At 45.6% G+C, this 23,032-nt stretch overlaps 2 protein-coding genes across 4 annotated transcripts in view; both read left to right on the top strand.

The window, feature by feature from the left end:
* Positions 1–21,795, top strand: part of Znf76 (zinc finger protein 76) — a 34,157-nt gene extending 12,362 nt beyond the window's left edge. For 2 of the 3 annotated variants that reach the window (XM_076858854.1, XM_076858855.1), the window contains 13 exons: positions 7,949–8,117; positions 11,823–11,903; positions 12,011–12,088; positions 13,534–13,733; positions 16,038–16,154; positions 16,414–16,489; positions 17,052–17,177; positions 17,297–17,476; positions 18,297–18,530; positions 18,608–18,786; positions 19,374–19,538; positions 20,309–20,422; positions 20,941–21,795. In XM_076858854.1, coding sequence (XP_076714969.1) covers positions 8,045–8,117; positions 11,823–11,903; positions 12,011–12,088; positions 13,534–13,733; positions 16,038–16,154; positions 16,414–16,489; positions 17,052–17,177; positions 17,297–17,476; positions 18,297–18,530; positions 18,608–18,786; positions 19,374–19,538; positions 20,309–20,422; positions 20,941–21,045 — 1,728 coding nt within the window. In that variant the 5' untranslated portion in view covers positions 7,949–8,044 and the 3' untranslated portion in view covers positions 21,046–21,795. The remainder of the gene's footprint in view (positions 1–7,948; positions 8,118–11,822; positions 11,904–12,010; positions 12,089–13,533; positions 13,734–16,037; positions 16,155–16,413; positions 16,490–17,051; positions 17,178–17,296; positions 17,477–18,296; positions 18,531–18,607; positions 18,787–19,373; positions 19,539–20,308; positions 20,423–20,940) is intronic. The other variant, XM_076858856.1, reaches the window with a different exon arrangement.
* Positions 1–23,032, top strand: part of Rpl10a (ribosomal protein L10a) — a 179,013-nt gene that overhangs the window by 10,947 nt on the left and 145,034 nt on the right. The gene's annotated exons all lie outside the window — the stretch shown is intronic.

Raw genomic sequence — 23,032 nt, 5'->3', positions numbered from 1 at the left:
CTCATAGACATTTTTTTGAATTCAGAATGTACCAACTTCCTGAACATCTGCAGAGGATACTGAATCACGAGATCCCACCATGACACTCTTCAACAAGTCAAAATATCCCATTTAAAGAATATTGCATTTAAAAATATGTCCAAGAATACCTGCGCTTTTGGTGGTTATGTGGGAAGAAAATTCCTAGAGGGAGAAGTTCACCACCTCAGTATTTATGCTGGCATGAATTAAGAGAGGAATAGGAGTTTTCCTTTGCAGGACCTGGGAGAGATGGGTGTAGGAATTAATAGGAAGGTTATGGGAGAGAATTAAGGGAAATCCCAAGAGGATAGGTGTTGGAAAGCAAGCAGTTCAGTGTAGAACTGCCTCTCTGCCCAGTGCTGGTGTCTTTTAGTTAAACAACTTCTTTCTTTATTTTTGGTTTTTTTTGGGGGGGTGGGGTGGGGATTGAACCCAGGCCTCACATGCTAGGCAGGCACTCTACCACTGAGCTACCTCCTCTGGCTCCTCAACCATTTTATTTTTTAAAAAATCATATCCCATTTAGCACAACTGTTCATTTGTCTTTGGTCTCTTCTGGTCTCGTCTGAAATGGAGTTGAGGTTTATGTACATTTGAACTAGATGAATGTTCAATAATGTCTATTTTCACTTACTGTTAATTTGTTAAACCCCCTCCATCAATCCAGATAGGCTTCATGGTTCTTGTCTAAAATATTTAAACAAGAATTATTATGCAAGTAATTCTTTTCTTTTGTACATTCTTTTTGTGGGATGAATTATGAAGACAGGCTTTTTAGATCTTGAAACGGGAATCTTTCCCAGTGGGGTTAAGCATTAACAGATTGTTCTCTTGAAAGCCAGAAGCAACCTCCAGTGTCATCAGCAAGACACACTTGTGCCTGTCTCTCTGCCTTGCCAACTTTGATTGTTGGATTTGGATTTATTTGTAATTAATAGGCTATTTCTTAAGTACTTTTAAATTTACAGAAAAATTGAGCAGAAAATTCCCATACACCCCCCTCCCGTTTTATCATTAAAACATGTTGCATTGTCATGGTGTATTTGTTACAGTTGATGAACAATATTGATACAGTATTGATAATTGAAATCCATAGTTTACATTAGGGCTGACTTCGCGTTGTGCATTCTATTGGTTTTGCCAAATGTATAATGTCATGTGTCCACCCTTATGATAACATACAGAAGAGTCTTATTGCCCTGTGAGCCCCCTGTGCTTCACCTATTAATCCTTCCCTCCCTCACTCTGAACTTTTGGCAGCCATGATTTTTTTATTGTCTCTGTAATCTTTCCCAGAATGTCATAGAGTTGGAATCATATTGTATACAGCCTTTTCAAACTGGTTTCTTTCACTTAGCAATATGCATTTAAGATTCCTCCATGTCTATTGAAGGCTTGATAGTTCTTTTTCGTTTGTTTGGTTTGATTTGGTTTTGAAACCAGGGAACACTTTATTACTGAGCTACATCCCCAGCCCTTTTTATTTTATTTATTTATTTTTTTGAAATAGAGTCTTCCTCTTGCTGAGGCTGTCCTCAAACTTGTGATCCTCCTGCCTCAGCCTCCAAGTTACTGAGATTACAGATGTGCACCACCACACCCAGTTTATAGTTCATTTATTCTTATTGCTGAATAATATTCCATTGTAAGGGTGTTCCATAGTTTATTAAAGGACATCCTTGTTGCTACCAGTTTGGGGCAGCTATGATTAAAACTGCTGTAAATGTTTATGTGCAGGGTTTTTTCTGCAGACATAAGCTTTCAACTAATTTGGGTAAATACCCAAGGAGCATGATTGCTAGATCATATGATAAGAGTATGTTTAGAGGGCTGGGGATGTGGCTCAAGCGGTAACACACTCGCCTGGCATGCACGGGGAGCTGGGTTCTATCCTCAGCACCACATAAAAATAAAATAAAGATGTTGTGTCCACTGATAACTAAAAAATAAATATTAAAAAATCCCTCTCCCTCTCTGTCTTAAAAAAAAAGTATGTTTAGAATTGTAGGAAACTGCCAAAGTGTTTTCCAAAGTGCATGTTCCATTTTGTATTTCCACCAGCAGTGAATGAGAAATTCCTGTCGCTCCACATCCTTGCCAGCTTTTAATGTTGTCAGTGTTCTGGATTTTTACCATTCTAACAGTTGTGTAGTGATATCTCATTGTTTTAATTTGAAATTTTCTAAGGACATGATGTTGAGCATCTTTTCATATGCTTATTTACTACCTGTACATCTTGTGTGGTGAGATGTCTGTTCAGGTCTTTTGCCCATTTTTTTAATTGGCTCACTACAGCTTGTGACTGTCTCCCAGCCTTTCCAGGATTGGCTGCTGAATTTTATACTTTTACTTTGATTTTTGGCAATTTAACGATTACATTGTCATGATTATTCTTTCTTGTTAAGTATTGAGTGTAAATTTTTTTTAAAGTATTTATTGTGTTTTTTTTTTTTTACTTGTGTGAATTCATAAAGTACCCTTATTTGTTCAGTGGGAATTGGATATTGTTTTGGAAATCAGTATTTGTCTGTTTTTAAATATTTAATTATTTTTTCTTTAATATTTTCCTTACTATTGATTTATGTTAACCAACTCTTCTTTTCACTTGATTCTATTTTGCTTCAAAAGTTCAAAACTGGGGCTGGGGATGTGGCTCAAGCGGTAGCGCGCTCGCCTGGCATGCGTGTGGCCCGGGTTCGATCCTCAGCACCACATACAAAGATGTTGTGTCCGCCGATAACTAAAAAATAAATAATAAAATTAAAAAAAAAAAAAGTTCAAAACTACTTTCTCTTCTAATTAGGATTTGGATATTGTTCCATTTTGATGAATTGATGATATAAAATTTTGACCATTTTGTCCTAGGGCAATGTTTTTAAAATAAGGTCTAACTGTGGTGACTCTTCTCAAGCCAGTGGTAGCCTCCAATCTGAATTCTAGAAATGGTTCAAATTTACCTTCATCATATCTGTGCTAATTTGCTTGTTGGTATAAAAGTTATCCTAAGGATAATCCTCCCCAAATGCCTTGATTCTAGACTTTTTTCATTAACTAAAGGTGGTTTGAAACCCAGCCATGATTGCTTTGTTGGGTGTTTATAAATTGAGATTAAAATTCACTTGAATATATGGCTGAAATTTAGATTTTTAAGTTAATTTTTTTAGTTTAAATGAATTTTCTTCTATAATAATGGAGGTCTTTTTTTTTTCATTGCCCTTTGGAATTGGAAATAATCCACTCTGCCTAATTACTCCCTTTTCTGTGACTAATTCACATCTATAAAGTTGCAGTAGCCAAATAGGAACCATACTAAAAGTGATTTGGGTTTTTAAAATCATTGTGCCTTTTGCAAAGAGATGTTTAGCTTATGTTTTAAATTTGTGTTATGTTAGTGCAAACTTCTGTTATTAATTTCCTGTTTTCTCTTCAGTGCTTAAAAACCCACAGAACTAAGCTCATTTCACTAGGGGTTTTTTGTGCCTTGAAGTCTTTTTCTATAATAACAAATACTGAATCATTTTACTGCACTCTCCCAAATCTGGTTCTAATTTGTTTTCCACTTGTCTCCATCAGCCTTCATCCCCTCCCAACCCAACGTTTATTTGTCATTTGTAAGAAGTTTTCTATGTTTGCAAATAAGGAATTTTCTAAGTGAAAATTGTCATAATTTTTTTTTCTGGTCAAAGTTGAACATTCTTCTCCTTCCAAGCAAATGTTTCATTTTTAAAAAAATTTTTTGCTTCTAAACACAGTTGCCCTCTGGTCTGGTTGAGGCAGAGTACAGAAAGCCCTGTCCCAGTGTCCAGGGAGTTCTGCTTGGCAGAGGGCGATGGAGTGGCTAGCGAACAGGTGCCTAGAGTCCGCACAGCCTGTTTGGATGTGGATCAGATCAGATCTCAACCATGACAAAGTGGAGAAAGGCAATACCACAGCTGCTCTTTAGTTTCCCATCTTTCACATCCCTTATTTTTCTGCTTTGAGATGGTCATTTAAGCACATCTTGTTTGAGGGAGAGACTTAAAAATCTGAAGCCTCTAAACCAGTTTTTCTTAATGTTACCTCCCAATAAACATAATTTATGTTTTACAGTAGAAAACTCAATGATAGATTATTGAGTCATGGAGTTGTCTCCTTCTCAGTGCCAACAGTGTGTACGTTCATTTTTAAAAGCATGACAAACAAAACTAGACTTGGGGATCGTCCTGGGAAAGTCAAGAGTACTCCTTTTCAGTCTCAACCTTTTGCCATCACTCTTATTCTGCTTTTCCCTCTTCCCTTGGTCTGTCCCCCCTGTACCCAGATCAAGTCATTGATAATCCTTATACCCTCTAAGGAGAAAAAGATCAGCTGCCCCACACCCCATCCACCCTTCTCAGAGGGCCATGGGAGTTATAAATCTGCAATGCCCGTTACAGGGAGAAACTGCTTAGATAGCCATCCTCGGGCAATGACAGTTCTCACTGGCTCTGCCTGTGTCACTGTTGTTGGTTTGGTGCCAGCACAAGAAAATTCAGAGTAAACCATCAATTACAGAAGGGAAAGGGAGATGCTAGTATCTGTCCGGCAGCCATGAAACATCCTCACTGCCTGTAGTCAGCTGTGTTGGAAGCAGCCTCAGGGATTGGGGAAATCTGGAGGTAATGTGGGCTATTTTAAAGGTTTATATTATGAAGCTTCAGGAAGAAAAGTGGATGAATTGGGGCCAGATGCAAGATCAGGCAGTCAAGTGTGTTTTCTTTGAACCTAAGAAGGATTATTTTGGGTAATGTGGCTTCTAGCCATTCCCTTTTTCCACTGTGGGTAGACCAAGAAGGATTGGGTTTAAGTTATGGTGGATGGGATGGAAGTTGAGCAACCTGTATTCAAGTGTTTTGAGTGCTGACAGTGTGTCGGTCACACTGGATTAGCAGGGAGAAGTGTGCCAAATATTGAGAAGTCCAGGCAGCGGGGCCTGCTAGCCTGACTTTGAATTCTGGCTTTAGCACTTCATAGCTTTAGGAAACTTAGGCAAATTAGTATCCCTGTACACCTCAGCAACCTCATTTGTAAAGGGAGGATAAAGTACCTACCTTCTCTTATGGTTATCTTTAAGATTAAAAATTAATTCAGGCAGAGTGGTTTGAACAGTGGTTGGCATATACTATGGGGAACATGCTGAATAACTATAAATTAGTATGAGCAGTGGAAAAAATCAGTGTCATCTGGGCCAACACTATATGTTATAGATTTTTTAAAAAATCATATACAATCAGGATGAGAAGCCAGTTCTGCAGACCTCTAGTCTAGGGCTGTTGTCATTACTCCTGACTAACATTTTAGAAATCCACATTGCTTCAAAAGCATTTCCCTTTAGGTCCCTCTTCTTTCCCCTCCTTCTCAGAGCCAGTATTCATAGAGCACTTCCTATGTACCAGTGCTGGACTAAAGGCCAATGTATGTGACTTCATTCAATCCTTACAGCAGCCTGGGAAGCAGGTACCACTGTTCTGTGGCATCAGGTTCAGATTGGTTAATTTACTTGCCCAGTGCTACACAGCTTCCAAGCAACTGAGCCTGAATTGGAACTCAGGCTGCCTCTAGAGCCTGTGCTCTTAAATTTCCCTTATGATGTTCCTGTGGAATACAGACATGCTAAATTAAACCAACCATTTGCTGCCAGAGCTGGCAGAGCCCAGCCATGATAGCTTGGGGCCATTGTGCTGTTTTTAAACCTGGATCTCTCCTGTGTCCTTATTTCTGATACAATGTGATTATAGTGAAACAGGTTACAAGAGATTCTCCCTTCCTGATTAAGAGAATGAAAGTTGAAGATCAGGGAGCAGAACAAGAAAAGTCAGAACCAGAGCTTCTGTAAAATAGAGACCATTGGGGATTATCAGGAGTCTAGGCAAAGTTGAGGTCACTTCTAGGATCCTGACAGACCAGGGAAGTTGGGCTGACGGCATACTAGAGAACTTTAAAGCACTCTTTGAATCAAATGCACTGGGTTCAGATCTTCCTCACACACTAGGTGTATAAACTTGAGTAAATTATTTGATGTAAAACAGGGAAAATAATGGTATTGAAGTATAGGATTGTCTTTAATGTGTATAATATGTCTCACTTGATTAGCTCTTAAGTATTGCTCACTTTTATTAATATTGCTCCTTGGAGTCTAGTTCAATCGGTAAATGTTTATAAACAGAATGAATGAATAATTCTAGTTGAGATGCCAAGCCTGGGGTAGAACATCCCAACCACTGTATCACAGATGAGCTGTAGTTATATGAAGATATTGATCTGCTTAACCCTTGATGCTGCCAAAGCCCCAGTAGTTGTTGCTAGCATCAAGCAGTAGCATCTGCCATGTGACATACAAATATCTTCCTGTCTTCGTGCTCTGATGTGAAAACAGGATATAGCTGATAGGTCATGAGGATCAAGTAAGCAGGCCAGAGGCCAAGTCCAGGAGAATTCTGTGGATGAGTAGAAAAAGAATCTCAACAACTGCCAGGCATGGTTTCACATACCTGTAATCCAGCAAATCAGGACACCAAGGCAGGAGGATTTCAAGTTTAAGGCTATCCTTAGCAACTTAGTGAGACCCTGTCTCAAAAAGGGCTGGGAATAGGGCTAGGGATATAGCTCAGTTGGTAGAGTGCTTGCTTTGCATGCACAAGACCCTGGGTTCATCCCCAGCACCACCGAAAAAGTGGGGGAGGGGGCTGGGAATGTAGCTCAGGGGTGGAGTGCTCCTGGATTCAATCCCTGGTATTGCCAAAAAAAAAAAAAAAAAAAAAAGAAAGAAAGAAAAGAAAAGGAAAAAAAAAACAAACAAAGAATCCTAACAACTAGACCAAGAACAGATGCTATGGGCTTCCTGCAGGCTTCACAGGTGTTGGGGGGTGTTGTTCTACAACTAGAGTAGATTCCATGCCATGGCAGATACATGAGAACCTGGTGATCACTCCAAGAGGATCTGTGCTAGCCCACAGCACAAGGTGCTGGAGAAGCCACTGTGAACCAGAAACCGGAGTAGAGCCTAGAATCCTATGTAGGAAACAGGTGTTAAAAGTCAGTTGAGGTGCTGGGGATATAGCTCAGTTGGTAGAGTACATGTCTCGTATACACAAGGCCCTGGGTTCAAACCGGGAAAAAAAAAAAAAAAAAGTAGGTATTGAAGGAGATGAGCCCAGGTGTATGTTAGGAAGAGGTGATACCCAGGGCTACAGAAATCTGTTAACAGGACCCAGCCATGCCTGCAGAGTGAATTTCTAAGGGTGATAAGAAACTATTAAAGGGTTTGAAACAGAGAAAGGGGATATTTAAGTTTATATTATTTTTAAGGTCATGCTAATAGGGTGTTGGAAAATGAATTGTAAACAGGCAGAAGTTTATCTGAGGACATAATCTGAGAGATGATACTTACTTGAAATAGGACTTTTTTGGGGAAAAGGAGAACTCGGAGATGAACCCACTGCTTCTGGGTAGATGGAGGTACCACCCTTGGGATGGGGGTACTAGGGAAATAGGACAGTTCTGAGGTATTGGGGGATGATGTAAGTCCTGTTAAGGACTTGTTCCATTACCCACGGGGTCTTCCCTGAGGTTGGTTAACAGTCCTGGTGTATGGATGTTGGAGGTCATGGAGAACCAGCAGCAGTGAAGTTGGCCGCCTGCCTTTAACCAGGCTCCCTCCAGAGGGGAGCGATTTTAAAACTAGATTTTGATCATGAATTCTTAGCTTACAGCCAGTTTGACTGACATGCTTCTCTTCTGTGCTCATCTTTTAGAATTCTTATATATGTATATTTTTAACCCTTTTCATAAAAACCAACATAATTTTCTACTTTAATGAATTTATTTCTCTGTCTTAGCTAGCCTCATTAACTCCGTGTGCCAGAAGAAAGCCATGAAACTTTTTACGTGACACTGTTTATTTTCTCAGACTTGTGACCCAGAAGGAAATCTCTGACCTCACCTGTGGCTCTTGGTGGTGGCCAGAAGCCAACTTCATGTCTGAGTGCATGAGCAGCAGTTTGCCATGGAGAGCTTGGGTCTACAGACGGTGACCCTTAGTGATGGGACGACAGCCTATGTCCAGCAAGCTGTCAAAGGTGAGTATTTCCCAGGACCTCAGGATCCTGTCCCTCAGCTTCTAGAAAGGAGTATCCCCTTCTCAGAGTCACCAACCTACACTCCTGCCTGCTCATCCCTGCCTTCCTCCACAGCTTACTCTTCATGAGCATCTAAGATACTTGAAAATAGGTCTCTTTAAAATAAAATGCTACCTGCACAAGCTAGAAAATCATATTGCCCCAGCTATAGGAGCCAAGACCTCTCAAAGAGTAGAATTCCTTACATGGAGTGAGCAGTTCATGAGTATTTCTGGGATGGATGAACACAGTCCTGGATATGACTTCCTACTTTTCAAATATTTCTTGCCCAGTTTCTCGATGCATTCTAGAGGAAGTTCACCATCTTAATTGCATCAAGTTCAAGCACTCAGACTATGTCCTGGGCAATTACCTGTACAAGCTACTTTTCTAGATTCGAGGGGGTACTGAAGCAGAGAGTTTATGCCTTTGTTTCTGGGTCTAGAGGGTACCAGAAATAAAAATATAGGATGCACAGTTAAATTTGAATTTCAGATGAACAGCAGATACTTCTGTAGTATAAGCATGTCCCAAATACTATATGAGGTTGACATGTATAAACAAAGGATTAAATGCTAAAGAATAAAATAATGGCACTAAATACTGGTTGGATAGCCCTTATCCAAAACACTTGGGACCAGATGTATTTTAGATTTTGGAAATTTTGGGGTTTTGGAATATTTGCATAGACTTTACCTGTTAAGCATCCCTGCTGTAAAATCCATTCCGATTTTGGAGTACTTCAGATTTTGGATTTTTGGATTAGAGATGTTTAACCTATACTAAAAACAATTTGTCATTGATCTGAAATTCAGATTTACCAGGAAATCGTGTATTTTATCTGCCAACCCTATCCTCACTTTCAAGGAGCTTCAAATTAAGGTAGGTTTGGAGTCAGAAGAGAGTGCTGTTGAGGGAAGGGCCCACACGCAGGGATATCCTCCTTTCTTGCCAGCATTCTCAAGCATGCCAGGTGATAGTCATGTATTCCCTGGACTGGGAAAAGGCTGCCTTATTTCCACTTATTTGACCTGTTCTGGGTTTCATGAACATCACTGTTCTCATGGCCACATTATTATTGCAGTAGTGTCCTCCTTCATTTCACCACACTGCCAAAATAACTTGCATTCCTAGATCAAGTTTCAGTAATTTTATTTAAAATTGTCTGTTCCCTGATAATGACTAAAGACACCCCTTAATCTCATTAGTAAGGTCTTTCCATATGACATTGTTGGGGAGGGTGCCTGCTAGAAAGGGTTCTCATCAAGAGCTGTTTCTGATGTGTGCATTCTTACTAGCTTCATTCCATTGAGGATCGAATTTCTGGAGCTACTTCTGAAGCCTTAAACTCTCTGACTTCACACCACAGGTTCCACCTCTCTAGTGTAGTGAGATGGATGGAAGAACTTAGGATCTGTAGATGGGCCTTTGTTTACTCTTTGGACCTAGTTAGTTCCCAAGCCTGTCTTCTGCTGATAATTAATGGTTGAATTAATGAGTAAGAAGCGAGTGAGACATCTGACCATAAGCATATCTTTCCTTCTTGTATTTGAACCTCCTTGCCTCCCTCACCTCTCTGTCACTTGTCACTTCCTGGTGCTGTTCCTACCTCCTCCATAGTGTGGCAGTGTGCACATGTACACACATCATCACATTCCCCTCTGATGAGCTCCCTAAAGCTTTTGACAGAGGCACTTTCATCTCTGTCAGCAGGAATTCTGTGCGGGGCCCAGCTTCACCAGCAGGAGAACCCTAAAATTGCATGAGATTTACCTTTAATTAGGGTAATCGTTCAAACCTAAAAAATTTAGGAATAGAAGAATGTGCTAATCTTAAATTCATTGGAACTATTCTGGTTCAATGAGGATATGTGATCACCCTTGTATAATGGGTCACAAGGCCCCTTGTGAGGTAGTTATTCTGCCCTGCTTTTCCCTATTGTAGTGTCTGGTTGTTAGAAGAAATTGTCCATTAAAATTTTTTCTCAAACAACTCTTCCAATGTCTTGTTTCCTGCCTCAAAGCTTCCCCACTCTGTTGGCAGTAGCTCTGCTAATGCTTTCAGAACGCCAAGAACTAGTGCCCTTTTTAGGACAGAAACAGTGGGGAACAAGGATGGTCTTCTGCTCTCAGGGTAGGATAGCAGCAAGTGGGTCCTCCTTATCTCAGCTGCCTTTCCTGCTTCTCACATCTGTCTTCATCTCACCTGCCTCCAGCCAGGTTATAAGACTGTTGGTTACCGACCCCAAGAAGATTCAGTCTGGAGACAAGTTTGGGGACTCTTCTGAAGGGGAGATAGCAGAAAGCTGGGCCAGAAGTAGCCACCTCATTCTTTTCCTATCTCATAAGAATCAAATTCCAAAACGTAAAACTTCTAAAGAAAGGGACAAACAAATCACTTGTAATTACTCTTCAGACTCCCTTACTTTCTTACCTTTCTCACTTCCTTTCTTCCTTCCCCCTCTCTCAGACTCACTGGACATGAGGATGGGGGCATCTAATTCTAATTCCAAGAGCCTTTTAGAAGTTCTTTCCAGTAAGATAAAGGAAGGGTACTATCTTAGGAAATCTGCAGTCTTAATTTTTATAATGCTTGTTGTATTGCCTTATGTGAGTCAATTTTTTATTAGTAGTAGCAGAAGAAATGGGGTAAGACTAGATGAACACATAATAGCATAATAGTCCCACTCAGCTTCATGTTGTTTTGCTTTCCATTTCTTTTAAAATGCACATTGGACTGGTTATAATAAGAGTTAAAATTTGCTAAGGACTTATCACATATAGAGCACATTCTCATTTATCACATTGAACCCTCACAGCAACCATATGAGGAAGATAGAATTTTTGTTTTGTCTTATTTTTCAGTGCTGGGCATTGAACCTAGGGCATGTGCATTTTAGACAAGTGTTCTACCACTGAGCTACATCCTCAGCCCCCAGGAAAATGTAGTTCTTAAGAAGAGGAAACTGTTGGGCTGGGGATATGGCTCAGTTGGTAGAGTGCTTGCCTCCCGGGCACAGGGCCCTGGGTTTAATCCCCAGCACCACCAAAAAAAAAAAAAAGAAGAAGAAGAAGAAGAAGAAAGAAACTGAGACACAAAGATTAAAAAGCTGACCCAGGCCACAAAGCTTGTAAGAAATAGAGCTGGAATTCACACTCAGGAGGCTTAACCTGGTTCCAGAACCCATTACTTTTAACCACTGTGCTATACTACTGTCTTATCAGAGGCTCAAGGTCTTGGCACACTACCACAGTGTGAAACAAAGGAATATATTTTGATTTCATTAGTTTGAGCTGTATCTGAGTTTTTACCATTTGGGTCCTTCCTGGGTTTCCTTTGTTCTCCGTTTAGTTCAATCTCAGCAATTTCTGTTAGGCTGGAAATCCCCACTTTGCTGGGCATGGGCGGAATAATAAAGGAAGTTTCTCCCCTGTGAGTGACAGGAAGGGGATCTGCTGGGAGATGCAAGGTTCCTGAATGACAGGATGTCTTTATTCTCAGTGCCTCAAGGCCCAGGCCTAGGAAGTCCAGGAGCAAGGAAACTTGGTGAACACATTATCTGTGCTATAGGCTCATGCCCAGAGTCTCAAATGGCCTTTTCTAAAAACAGGCATCTCTGAGTCCTTTTCAGGCCTGGCCCATTTCTCTCCATTTCCACCTCCATAGGAGAGAAGCTGCTTGAAGGGCAAGTGATCCAGCTTGAGGATGGGACCACTGCATACATTCACCAAGTGACAGTACAGAAAGGTGAGGACACCAACACACCCCTGTCTTGTGGAGGGATGGCAGTCCCCATCAAGGACCCCTCTGTGGCTCTAAGCTCCAGAGAAAGGCTGGCATTGCTTTCATTACAGAATCTCTCTCCTTTGAGGATGGACAGCCTGTGCAACTGGAAGATGGCAGCATGGCCTATATACACCGCACACCCAAAGGTGGGTTCATGGACATCACAACTGACAGGGAAAAGAATGGACACAGAACTGACAGAGATCGGGGCAGGGGGGATAGAGTGGCACATTGTGAGGATTAAAATATAGACACAGATGCTGTCCTCCCCGAAGCACATGTATGCTCACCTTTTTAGCAGCCTTGCCCACCTTTCCTGTGCATACAGCTGTCTCTGCCACCAGGAGGCTGAGCCTTAAGAATCTGTACGTGGGCCTTGGTGGTTACTTTGGCTCCAGCACATCCACAAAGTATTAAGGCTTTAAATAGGATTTGAGGACATCATCCATAGCCAGGAAAAAAAGAAACTTAACCAATATTTAAGAATAGAGCTCCTGCCAGGTACGATACCACATGCCTGTAATCCCAGAGGCTCAAGAGGATGAGGCAGGAGGATCATGAGTTCAAAGCCTGCCTCAGCAGTGGCAAGGTTCTAAGCAACTCAGTGAGACTCTAAATAAAATACAAAATAGGGCTGGGATGTGGCTCAGTGGCCAAGTGCTCCTGAGTTAAATCCCTGGGGGGCGGGTGGGGAGAATAGAGCTCTGAGTTCCTAAAAAATGATTTGGTCCATCTACCATCTACAAGTAGCTTCTTGGGCAACGACTATATGCCAGCCATTGTGCTAGGCATGAAGCATACAAGGGAGAATCAAGTTAGACACAGTCCGTGCTCACCCATAGTCTAGAGGGGGAAAGAGAAGTGAAATAAGCCATCACTGATGAAATGATCATTACAAACTGGGATCAGGCTCAGAGAGGACTTCTCTAAGGAAGTGATGCTGGAACTGAGAGCTGAAGGATGGATAGATTTAGCTAGGGGAAGGAGGGTGGCAGGGAGCATTCAGTACTGCAGACAGAGGAACAGCATGGTAGGCATGGAGCTGGGAGAAATAATGGCACATTCTAGGAACTTCTGGGAGCTAGAAGACCAGGGGAGAGAGGAGAGTGGTTAAGAGGAAGCCAGAATGAGAAAGGCAGAGCACTCACTGGTTGCATTGGGGTTTGGATCTTGGTGTTTGTCCTAAGACCAGTGGGAAACATTTGAACTGTTAAAGCAGTTAGGTGATGGGATCACCTTTGTGTCCCGTAAGATCCCTATAGATGCCATGCTGCCTAGAAGGAAGTAGAACAGGTGAGGGGTGCTTGATCAGGAAGCCTTTATGGCCATCTAAGCCCAGGTGATGGTGGTCCCATTAGATCCTTGAGGAGCTCATGAGTTTCCAATCAGCACACCATAGAGACCTTGTCCTTAGGAGAGGCAACTCCAGAAGGAATTCCCACTAGCAAGAAGGAATCACCAAGGTGAGGGCCAGGAGAAATTTGATGCTGAAACTCCTTGGAATGTGTACCTCTCATTAAGTTAAAGCCAGATTCCCAACTCTGTCTTCTCCTCTTGTGTGGCATGAGGGCTAATCGTGTGTTCCTTGCAGAGGGCTATGATCCCAGTGCCCTGGAAGCTGTGCAGCTGGAAGATGGCTCCACTGCCTATATTCACCATCCTGTGGCTGTGCCATCAGACAGCACCATCCTGGCCGTGCAGACAGAGGTGGGCTTAGAAGATCTGGCAGCAGAAGATGATGAGGGCTTTAGCGCAGACACAGTGGTAGCCCTGGAGCAGTATGCAAGCAAGGTGAGCACGCAGATCCTGACACTGTCCATCACTCACAACAGTGGGGCTTCACCTGTCCACTACCTCTTGGCTCTACCAGAACTTCACCTCTCCAGCGGACAGGAGCAGCCCTGTGCTTGAACATGACCTGGGCAATACTGTCTTTGCCCCTCTACCCAAGTTACCCCAGATCATCTCACATGTCCCTGTCCAGGGCATGGGCTAGGTCTGCTACGGTTGATTACATTTACGCCTGTCTCTGCAGAGAGAAGGCTGCTGTAAAAAAAAAAAAAAGTGGCATTGTGTGATGGGAAGTTAGGCCCAGCTTCTCTTTGGCTGCTGTGATAGTCCTCTGTACTTTTTGGGAAAGCCCCTGCCAGTGTCTTTTATTAGTTTTTTTGTTTTTGTTTTGTCCACTGAAGTCAGATACATTTCTTCTCTGCAACTATTTAGTCACTGGGAAAATAAGCCTGGCAGGGCAATGACCAGGGCATATGCAACAGAGCAGGTGGGATTCTTGGAACCTGAGGCCCACACAGTAACTCAGTTGAAAAATAGACTCCTGGCTCAGGGCTGGAGATACAGCTCAGAGGCAGAGAACTTGCCTAGCATAAGCAAGGCCCTGGGCTTGATCTCAAGTACTGAAAAAAGGAGGAAAAAAAGGCTCTTTCCCTTCAAATACCAGTCATTCTGAGCATCCTCTGCTGAAACTGTGGTGCTGCCTGTTGGAAGAACAGGAACACAGAGATCTGAGATCTGTGAATTTTCCAGATTAGAATGATCTCTCCCTGGCTGGACCGCAGAGCTTTGGAGTATTTGTGGCAGTTTCCTGAAACACCAGATTTACCCAAAGATTGAAGAAAAGTTGTTTTTATACAGTGAAATTGGCTGTGTGGTAAAGGAAAAGAGGAAATCTTCATGTCACTTCAAAATGAAACACAAACTGGGGTGGTGCTGCACACCTGTAAGCCCAGTAGCTCAGGAGGCTGAGGCAGAAAATCACAAGTTCAAAGCCAACCTCAACAATTTAGAGAGGCCCTAAATAACTTAATGAGACCCTGTCTTTAAAAAATATAAAAAGGGCTGGGGATGTGGCTCAGTGGTTAAGTGCCCCTAGGTTCAATCCAGTTCAAAAAAAACACCACACAAAACTATGGCAGACCACTTTTGGCTATTGCCCACTCCCACCCCTGTTCCCAGGGAATATTTTAGAAACCAAAAAGAATTGGGCTTTATTTAGACCATGAGCCCTGAAATATGTGCTGGCTCTGCCATCACATAGTCCAATCTCAGGTGAGTCACTCCCCTCCCAGGCCTCAGCTTTTTCCTATCTAATACCATAATATGGAACCAGATGATCTCAGGGTTGCTTCCAGCTCTGACGATCCTTGACTCCCTTGATTACAGGGAGCTGGTATGACATGGAGTGAAATCTGAGTGCTTGTGTGGGTGTCAGCTATTTGCCCCTCTGACCTGGAGCCAAATTACACAGATCTTGCCATGAATTTGGTCTTACCCTTTAGTCCTCTACTCACTATGACTTCCAGAGTTTTAGGATCTCCTGAAAAGACCAGAGTGTGATCCTGCAGCATCCCAAAAGAAAAGAGTAAGGGACAGTCCCACTAGGACCATGCCTAGGAAAGCAGAAGAGTAGTAAGGGCTCTCTGTGGTCTGAGGCTGGTGTCAGACAGGTGACTCTAGCAGTGTCCCCAGGAGATGAAATAAAACAAAAGGATTTGTTAGTTACCTGGGTGCTGTAGTTAGGGCTTAAATTTGTGCCCCCTCTTTTAGAGCACTTATGGTTGTAGCAACTTCACTGTGGACCCCTTGCTCTGCCAGGTGAACCTGACTGAGCTCATCTACACAGCAAGTCCCCTTGCTCATGCTCTTTCTGTGCAGTTTCCCACCAGGAGGAGGAGGCCCTCCTATCAGAGGATGAACATATCAAGAATTGCAGCCTCTTAGGAGTGTATGGTTAAAAGGGAGGTTCCTGGAGGTCAGCCTAGCTCAAGTATGGCCATCCAAACGCCCCACCTCACCTAATTGGCTATTAGATATTCCTTCTTCAGTAGCTACCACAGTCCCTGTGACTGTCCCCGCTCTGTCCATCAGAGATGAGTATGACTTCATATGCCAGCATGGCTTCTCTTGCAGCGTGCCTGAATATCTGTTCCCTTTCTGTCTGGGTATGTCCTCTACCCTAGAGGCCCTTGATAGTTTTACCATGTTATTGAGTCATAGGCTGTCAGTTGGACTCTGTATGCTACCACTTCTTTTCCTTCAATGGGGAGAATCCATATAGGGACCCTAAGACTTTTTCCTCAGGTTCTACATGACAGCCAAGCTCCTCATAATGGCAAAGGGCAGCAGGTTGGAGACAGAGCATTCCGCTGTGGCTACAAGGGCTGTGGGCGTCTCTATACCACTGCACATCACTTAAAGGTAAGGTGGCTAGTAAGCAATTTTCAGCTCTACCTACCTTCCTGCCAGGCTGAAATTCTGCCATTCTGCTTTTTTGGAACTGGTTCCTGCCAGTTGCACATTACCTTCTAGAGGGAAGAGATACATGTACAGAAACATCAGCACAGGAGGTTATGATACACATGCACAGAATAGCAGGGAAGAACCAGGGCCCTGAAGAGAACCAGAGACGAGCCTATACTCCTGTCCCTCTGAATTATGCAATTTCTTGTCCTCACAGGTGCATGAACGAGCTCACACAGGTGACCGTCCATACAGGTGTGATTTCCCCAGCTGTGGAAAGGCCTTTGCCACAGGTAACTTACCTGGATGGAGATTGAAGGTAGACTGCTTCCGATTGAGAGCAGAGGATTCTAGATCAGCTTTGGGGCCTCCTTGAGAGAGGCACAACACAGGCTGCCAATCTAGAGAAACTACTGAGAGTGCTCTGACCTCCAGGTGCTGCCTTTGAAGGAAACCCTGCTACAGAAGCGAAAGGCAGCATGGTCAAGGCCAGTAGAAGGAAACAGGGGCATAGGTAGAGACACTCCTTGTCATATCAGCTCTGAAAATCATTAGATGTGGGGTGCTGAGGGCCATGGCATCTCTGGGCTATATTTTTCCTTCTGTGAAACAAAGACCTTTAGCCACAGATTCTCTAGGTTCTCATACTTACATTTTTGTAATGCTTCCAGCTGCCCCAGGAGAGGACAAAGTGGGCTTTTCTACACTCTCTTCCCTGCCCAGGCAACATAGAATAGACCAGTGTGGGCTTTTGGAGCCTCCCAGAGCACAGTTTAGGATGGAGGGTGCCTATAAATGAGGCAAGCAGTGGAAGATGAGGTCCCACTGGTGCTCTACCCCATCACACTTGCATAGGCTATGGTCTGAAGAGCCACGTTCGCACCCATACTGGTGAGAAACCATACAAGTGCCCAGAGGAACTGTGCAGCAAGGCCTTCAAGACCTCAGGAGACCTACAGAAGCACGTCCGTACCCACACTGGTAGGCAAGGCCCTGCCCACCCCTGGAGAAGGGGGACTCAGTTCACCCAGTGCCATCCCTTTCTTGCTCTAACATGGCCGCCTTTCTTGAGCCACCCCTTACACCCCCCATCTGCACAGGTGAACGCCCATTCCGGTGCCCTTTTGAGGGCTGTGGCCGCTCCTTCACCACATCTAATATCCGCAAGGTACATGTGCGCACCCACACAGGCGAGCGGCCCTACACCTGCCCCGAGCCCCACTGTGGCCGTGGCTTCACCAGCGCCACCAACTACAAGAATCACGTGCGCATCCACACAGGTGGGCCAGCTGGCATGCGAGGACCACCCTCTAGAGGCCCCACCTCCCTCTACTGTAGGCTTCTGATCTGAAACACACTCTTAGCTCCCAGTTTGGAGCCCTTCCCCGCCGGCCATTCCAGGCTGGTCTGGGGGTGGGTATCCCCAGAGCCACTGTTTCACTTGCAGTAAGTGGTTCCTCCATTTCCAATTAGGTCCAGCCTGTCAGGTATTGCCAGCCCTCTGGGGGGTCCCTCAGTTCCCAACCATTCCTCTATCCCTGCCCTAAACTCTGCTCTGGCTGAGTTCCTGAGAAGACCCCAGGGTCAAGAATGGTGGGGAAGAAACAGTGAAATGTCACCTTCAGCTTCTCACCTCATCCACTGTGCATATGACTCCTGTATGTCCTCACCCTCCCCAATGTCATATCCCTTGTCCAGCCTTCTGTGTCATCTCTCAGCCATGCGTGTCTACCTAACACTTCAGACCCTATTCCCGCCTCCTGCCTCTTTTGTTCACCACTCTCCAACCTTCCACCCTCAGCCTCATCAGTCCTCAGTGCCCCTCTACCCCTTCCCCAACCCCAGCCTTGCCCCACCCCATTCTTTCACCACTGCACTTCAGTTACATTAAATCAAACCTGGGCTCAGAGATCCCATGCCCAGGTCCTCCATGTCATCCACTGGCCATCTTCCCCAACTCTGTCTGTTCAGAGTCTCAGGTCTCAGTCCCTCTCCTTCCCTCTGGCTTTCCCTTCACCAACCCTGTCCCCCATCCCTGTCCCCTTAGTTTCCCCCTTGCCAGCCCCAGTTCCCACCCCCCTCACAGCCCAGTGTCCCCAGGGGAGAAGCCATACGTTTGCACGGTGCCAGGCTGTGGAAAGCGCTTCACTGAGTACTCAAGCCTGTACAAACACCATGTGGTGCACACGCACTGCAAGCCCTACACCTGCAGCACTTGTGGCAAGACCTACCGGCAGACCTCCACCCTGGCCATGCACAAGCGCAGCGCCCATGGCGAGCTAGAGGCCACTGAGGAGAGCGAGCAGGCCCTGTATGAGCAACAGCAGCTCGAAGGTGAGGGGAGTGGGCAGGGGGCAAGAGTGGGGCAAGCCAGACCTCCCAGATGCATTCAATGGCAGGAGGTAGCCTAGGCTCTCCTCTCCTAGCCGCCTCTACAGCTGAGGAAAGTCCACCACCCAAGCGAGCTCGCATTGCTTACCTGTCAGAAGTGAAGGAAGAGGGTGATGACATCCCAGCTCAAGTGGCCATGGTGACTGAGGAGGATGGGGCTCCCCAGGTGGCTCTCATCACTCAGGATGGTGCCCAGCAGGTACAGGGCTGGGGCAGGTCAAAATGACCACTTCATTCTCTCTGGGAACTCTGGGGAGCTCTGAAGTTCTGACAACCCCATTTCCATGCAGATTTCTATTTTAGCTCTGTGGACTTCAGAGAGCTAAAGCTGAGGGGACCAAATCGTGTAGCCCAGCCTCTTGCTTCCAGCCTAGTCTCAGCTTCTGGAAAATAGTAGCTTTCCTCTTGGAAGCTGATAGGTGTCCAAATGAGACATTTGAATGTCCTCCTCAAGAGGCACGTTGGTATAGGGTTCCGGAAGCCTGGAAGTCCCACCAGTGTTACCAGCCAGCAGTATAACCTGGCCCTTGTCCACACCTTCTCTGCCCAGTACACCTAGGCCTTCTAGAGGTGTCAGGGATGAAATTTGGTGAAGACTCTGATGCAACAGCAGGGCTTGAAGGCAAAGTGGTGGTCACAGAAGTGGTTAGTCAATTTTAGAGTAGCTCTCTGCTGTCTTGGCCCTGTTTTGCTTGCTTATCTGGGAGAGCAGACACACCCTTCTGAGGGGTTTTCAGACACCCCTTTTCTGGTGTTCCAGCTCATCTTCTCCCCTCCTATTGGCAGGTCAGCCTGTCCCCAGAAGACCTGCAGGCCCTGGGGAGTGCCATCAGTGTGGTAACCCAGCATGGCAGCACCACCCTCACCATCCCCAGCCACAACGATGACCTGGCCACATCTGGCACACATACAGTCACCATGGTCAGCGCTGATGGCACCCAGACGCAGCCCGTATGACCAGGCGGTTTGCTTAGGGTTTCTTGTTCTCTTGTTAACCTTTCCATGGGGTGGGCAGGAAAGTACAGGCCAAACTAGCCAAGCCTTTTCAAGGACAAAGATTCCCCACCATAAAAGGTCTTCCCCGCAGCTCCTCTGGGCAACTCAAATCTTTAAAAGCATTTGACTCGAGTTGGGTATCATGGTTCATGCCTGTAATCCCAGCCACTCAAGGGGCTTAGGCAAGATGACCAGAAGTTTGAGGCCAGCCTGGACAATTTAGTGAGATCCTGTCTTTTAAAAAAAGTACTGAGAGCATATCTCAGTATTAAGTACCCCTGGGTTCAATTCCCAGTACTGCGCGGGCGCACACACACACACACACACACACACACACACACACACACACATACACTCATACGCACACACACACTGGAGTCAAGAGATGGTTTCTAAATCTCAGTTTACTCTAAATTTGCTTTGCTGAAAAGTAGGCAATCACTTTTTCATGGACTTCAAGGTCCATTTTCAGCTGAAGGGATTAAATTCTCTCTGGGGTCCTTTATAACTCTGTCTTATGATTTGAAATCCTGAATTCACCTGGGCTCTAAATTGGAGAAAAGCACAACCTCGTTCCTCTCAGAGCCTCAAACTAATTAATTTGATCTACATGGTCTTGTCCATTTTTTTCTGGGTTGTTCCTAGCCATCTTGCGTGGAGTGTTGTTATTAGGAGTGGGGAGATGGAGGGTACTGCAGGTGGGTGGAAGATCTTCTGTGTTTCAGGTCACAATCATTACCTCTGGGGCTGTGGTGGCCGAGAACTCAAGTGTAGCATCCCTTCATCATCAACAGGTGGCGCTGTTGGCCACAGCCAATGGAACGCACATAGCAGTGCAGGTGGGTTGAAGTCTGAGAGGAAAGGGGATCTTAGGCCAGAGAAGGGAGCAAGTGGGGAAAGGAATTCAGCGGAAATCTTGAAGAGAAGGGCATCAGATTCAAAAGGAGCCCATATAGAAGATAAATCCCTTCCTGCGCATCCACACATATGTCTCAAGTTCTTTCTTGGCTAAAGTAGCATAGGAAAGCCCTTTCCATCCTTCAGGATAACTCCCGTGGCAGTCCACCTGAGGCTCAGCCATTCATCTCTGTTTCTTCACCTGGGACTTAACGGTGGATGATCACTAAGGTTCTCTCCAGACAATTAGTCTACAAACAAACCAGTCTTTCTGACCCTGGGCCATCCTGGGTCCCTGGCCATACCTAACCTAATAGAACTCTTCATAGTGAACCTTCTGTTATTGGGGCCCTACTAAGAGCTTCACATGTAACCCTGGGTAGATGGAGGGCATCTACCACATACTACTAATGCTAGGATCTAATAGGGAGTGTCTCACATGTTCCTCCCTTCTCCACAGCTGGAGGAGCAGCAGACCTTGGAAGAGGCCATCAGCGTGGCCACTGCTGCCATGCAGCAAGGGGCCATGACTCTGGAGACAGCAGTGTCAGAGAGTGGTTGCTGAGCCCGAGGGCTGGCTCCCACTTATGCTGAAGGAGGTGCTGTGCTTCACAGGCGGCTCTGTCTCCAAGGGCCCCAGCTGTGGCTGAAACATGGAAGGTGGCCACATAGGTCTCGGGTGAGACAGCAGCAGGAAAATGGTCTAACTGAAGGGGATGGAGGCCCTACACAAGAAGGGCCAGGCAGTGGGAATTGGGAGTGTGTCATCCTCAGGAGCTGAGGAGCACAAGCCTGATCACCAGGCTGCCCTGGGCGCCCACTCTCCTCCCTTTGGAGAACACCCTTCCCACCTTCAGTCCATAACCCTTCTCAGGTGGAGTTTGGGGCTGCAGTGGGGACTGGCCTCTACCATGACTGGTGACGGCCTACCAGGGGAGAGAGCTAATAGCTCTTCAGCCCAGTGGGGGCAGAGCAGGCCTAGCCCTGCCCCTCCCAGCAATAACCACCTCCCCAGAGGCCAGCAGAGATGCCTGGCCACTTGGCACTAGGGACTTCCTGCCACCACAGTAAGAATAAATTCCTCAGGGGCCTGTGGCTGGAGTAAAGGTGCCCAGCTCCCACCACCCAGCAACCCCCCAACCTCTCAGTGGCAGAGAGGCAGGGAGTGGCCTTGTACATAGATTGCTGGGGATTGGGGTTAATTTGTTTTGTGTGTGTGTTTTTTTTAATTCTATTTTGATAATTATTATTTTTCCCTGCTCTGGGTGGCGATGGCAAACAGGTGAATGCGTATTTAATAAAAGTTCCAAGTTTCCACCTGGGTTCTTCCATTCTTTCAGCTCTGGACCCTGGTGGCAGGGTTGATCAAGTCAAGCTTTCAGCCCTGTTTCTCTGACACAAACTGCTCGGCCTTGATGCCTAACTGGTAGGCTGGGCTACCTGGGACCCAGTTAGGAAAAAGGCCTCATGTAAGATAAACCCAGGAGAGCTGCTGGTGTCTTCCTACCACCTGAGCAGGTGGGCTCTAGGGTAACCAAACAGGACTAGGGTGACCACTGCTTCCAAGCTCTAACTGAATCTCGGTCATTGGGATGTGGTCTGGAAGAACTCTTTTCCTGCCTTATCTTTGTGGAATGTAGCCTGATCCCTTCCAGCCCCAGCCACTCCTGACTACACACAGTCAGCTCCTCCCAGGGGCAAAGCCTCAGGTTAAAGCAGGGCTGAGGGGCACCTCCGTCAAGGTTACCAAGTTTCTGATTCCTCGCTGCTCTGGTGCTGAAGCCCTGGTTATGTTACCCAGCCCTGGGAAATGGGGTACACCCAGAGTCTGGGGCTCTGCTGTGGGATTTCAAAGCCATAGTCAGACTGAAAAGTGAGTGGTAAGATCAGACCAGTCCCAGTGGGAGGAAGGGATGCAGGGGAAGGAGCTGTGGGTTTGACCCTGCCCAAGCGGAAGCACCGCAAGAGCTGGAGATGCCTCTTTCCCTCTCTCAACTGTGATGGTGTCCCAAGACCCTTCCTACCACGTGAGAATGGAACCCCATCCCCTGGCCCATATTCCTAGTATAGCTAGAAGGCTCCCATTTACTCTTGCATCCCTTTGGAAGCAGAATAGTAAGGCATGCCCCTAGCAAAGGAGTGGCTCAGAATTGTCCTGCAGGTGGTTTTAAATCCCTACTCCTGAAGAGGATATGCCCAGCCCTCATGGGCACTGGGTCTAAAGATATGGTAATACCGATGTGGAGGGCCCCAAATCCCAAAACTGCCCCTGCCAGAATCCCTGAGTTTGGGCCCCACAAGACTCACCCTTGTGTGTTTCAGATACAGTCTGGTGTCTTCAGGGCCACCAGGCCCAGAGTGAGCAGTGCCCTCTGTGCCTTTTAGAGCCAATGCCCAGGGAATAGTAAGCCAGCAAATCAAGTGCCAAGTCTGCCTGACCTAGAGAGGTGCCCTGGCGAGGTTCTTCCTCTAGCTTTGTGGCGTTGTCTTTGTTTTCTTCCTCTTGGGTGGAGCCCTGCCATTCCTCCTGGGTGGAGCCCCACCACCAAGGT

The sequence above is a fragment of the Callospermophilus lateralis genome, chromosome 6 (assembly GCF_048772815.1).
Source record: "Callospermophilus lateralis isolate mCalLat2 chromosome 6, mCalLat2.hap1, whole genome shotgun sequence".
NCBI classification, from domain to species: Eukaryota; Metazoa; Chordata; class Mammalia; order Rodentia; family Sciuridae; genus Callospermophilus; species Callospermophilus lateralis.
Note: the sequence above shows the minus strand (reverse complement) of the source record. Positions and strands in the feature narration are given on the sequence as shown.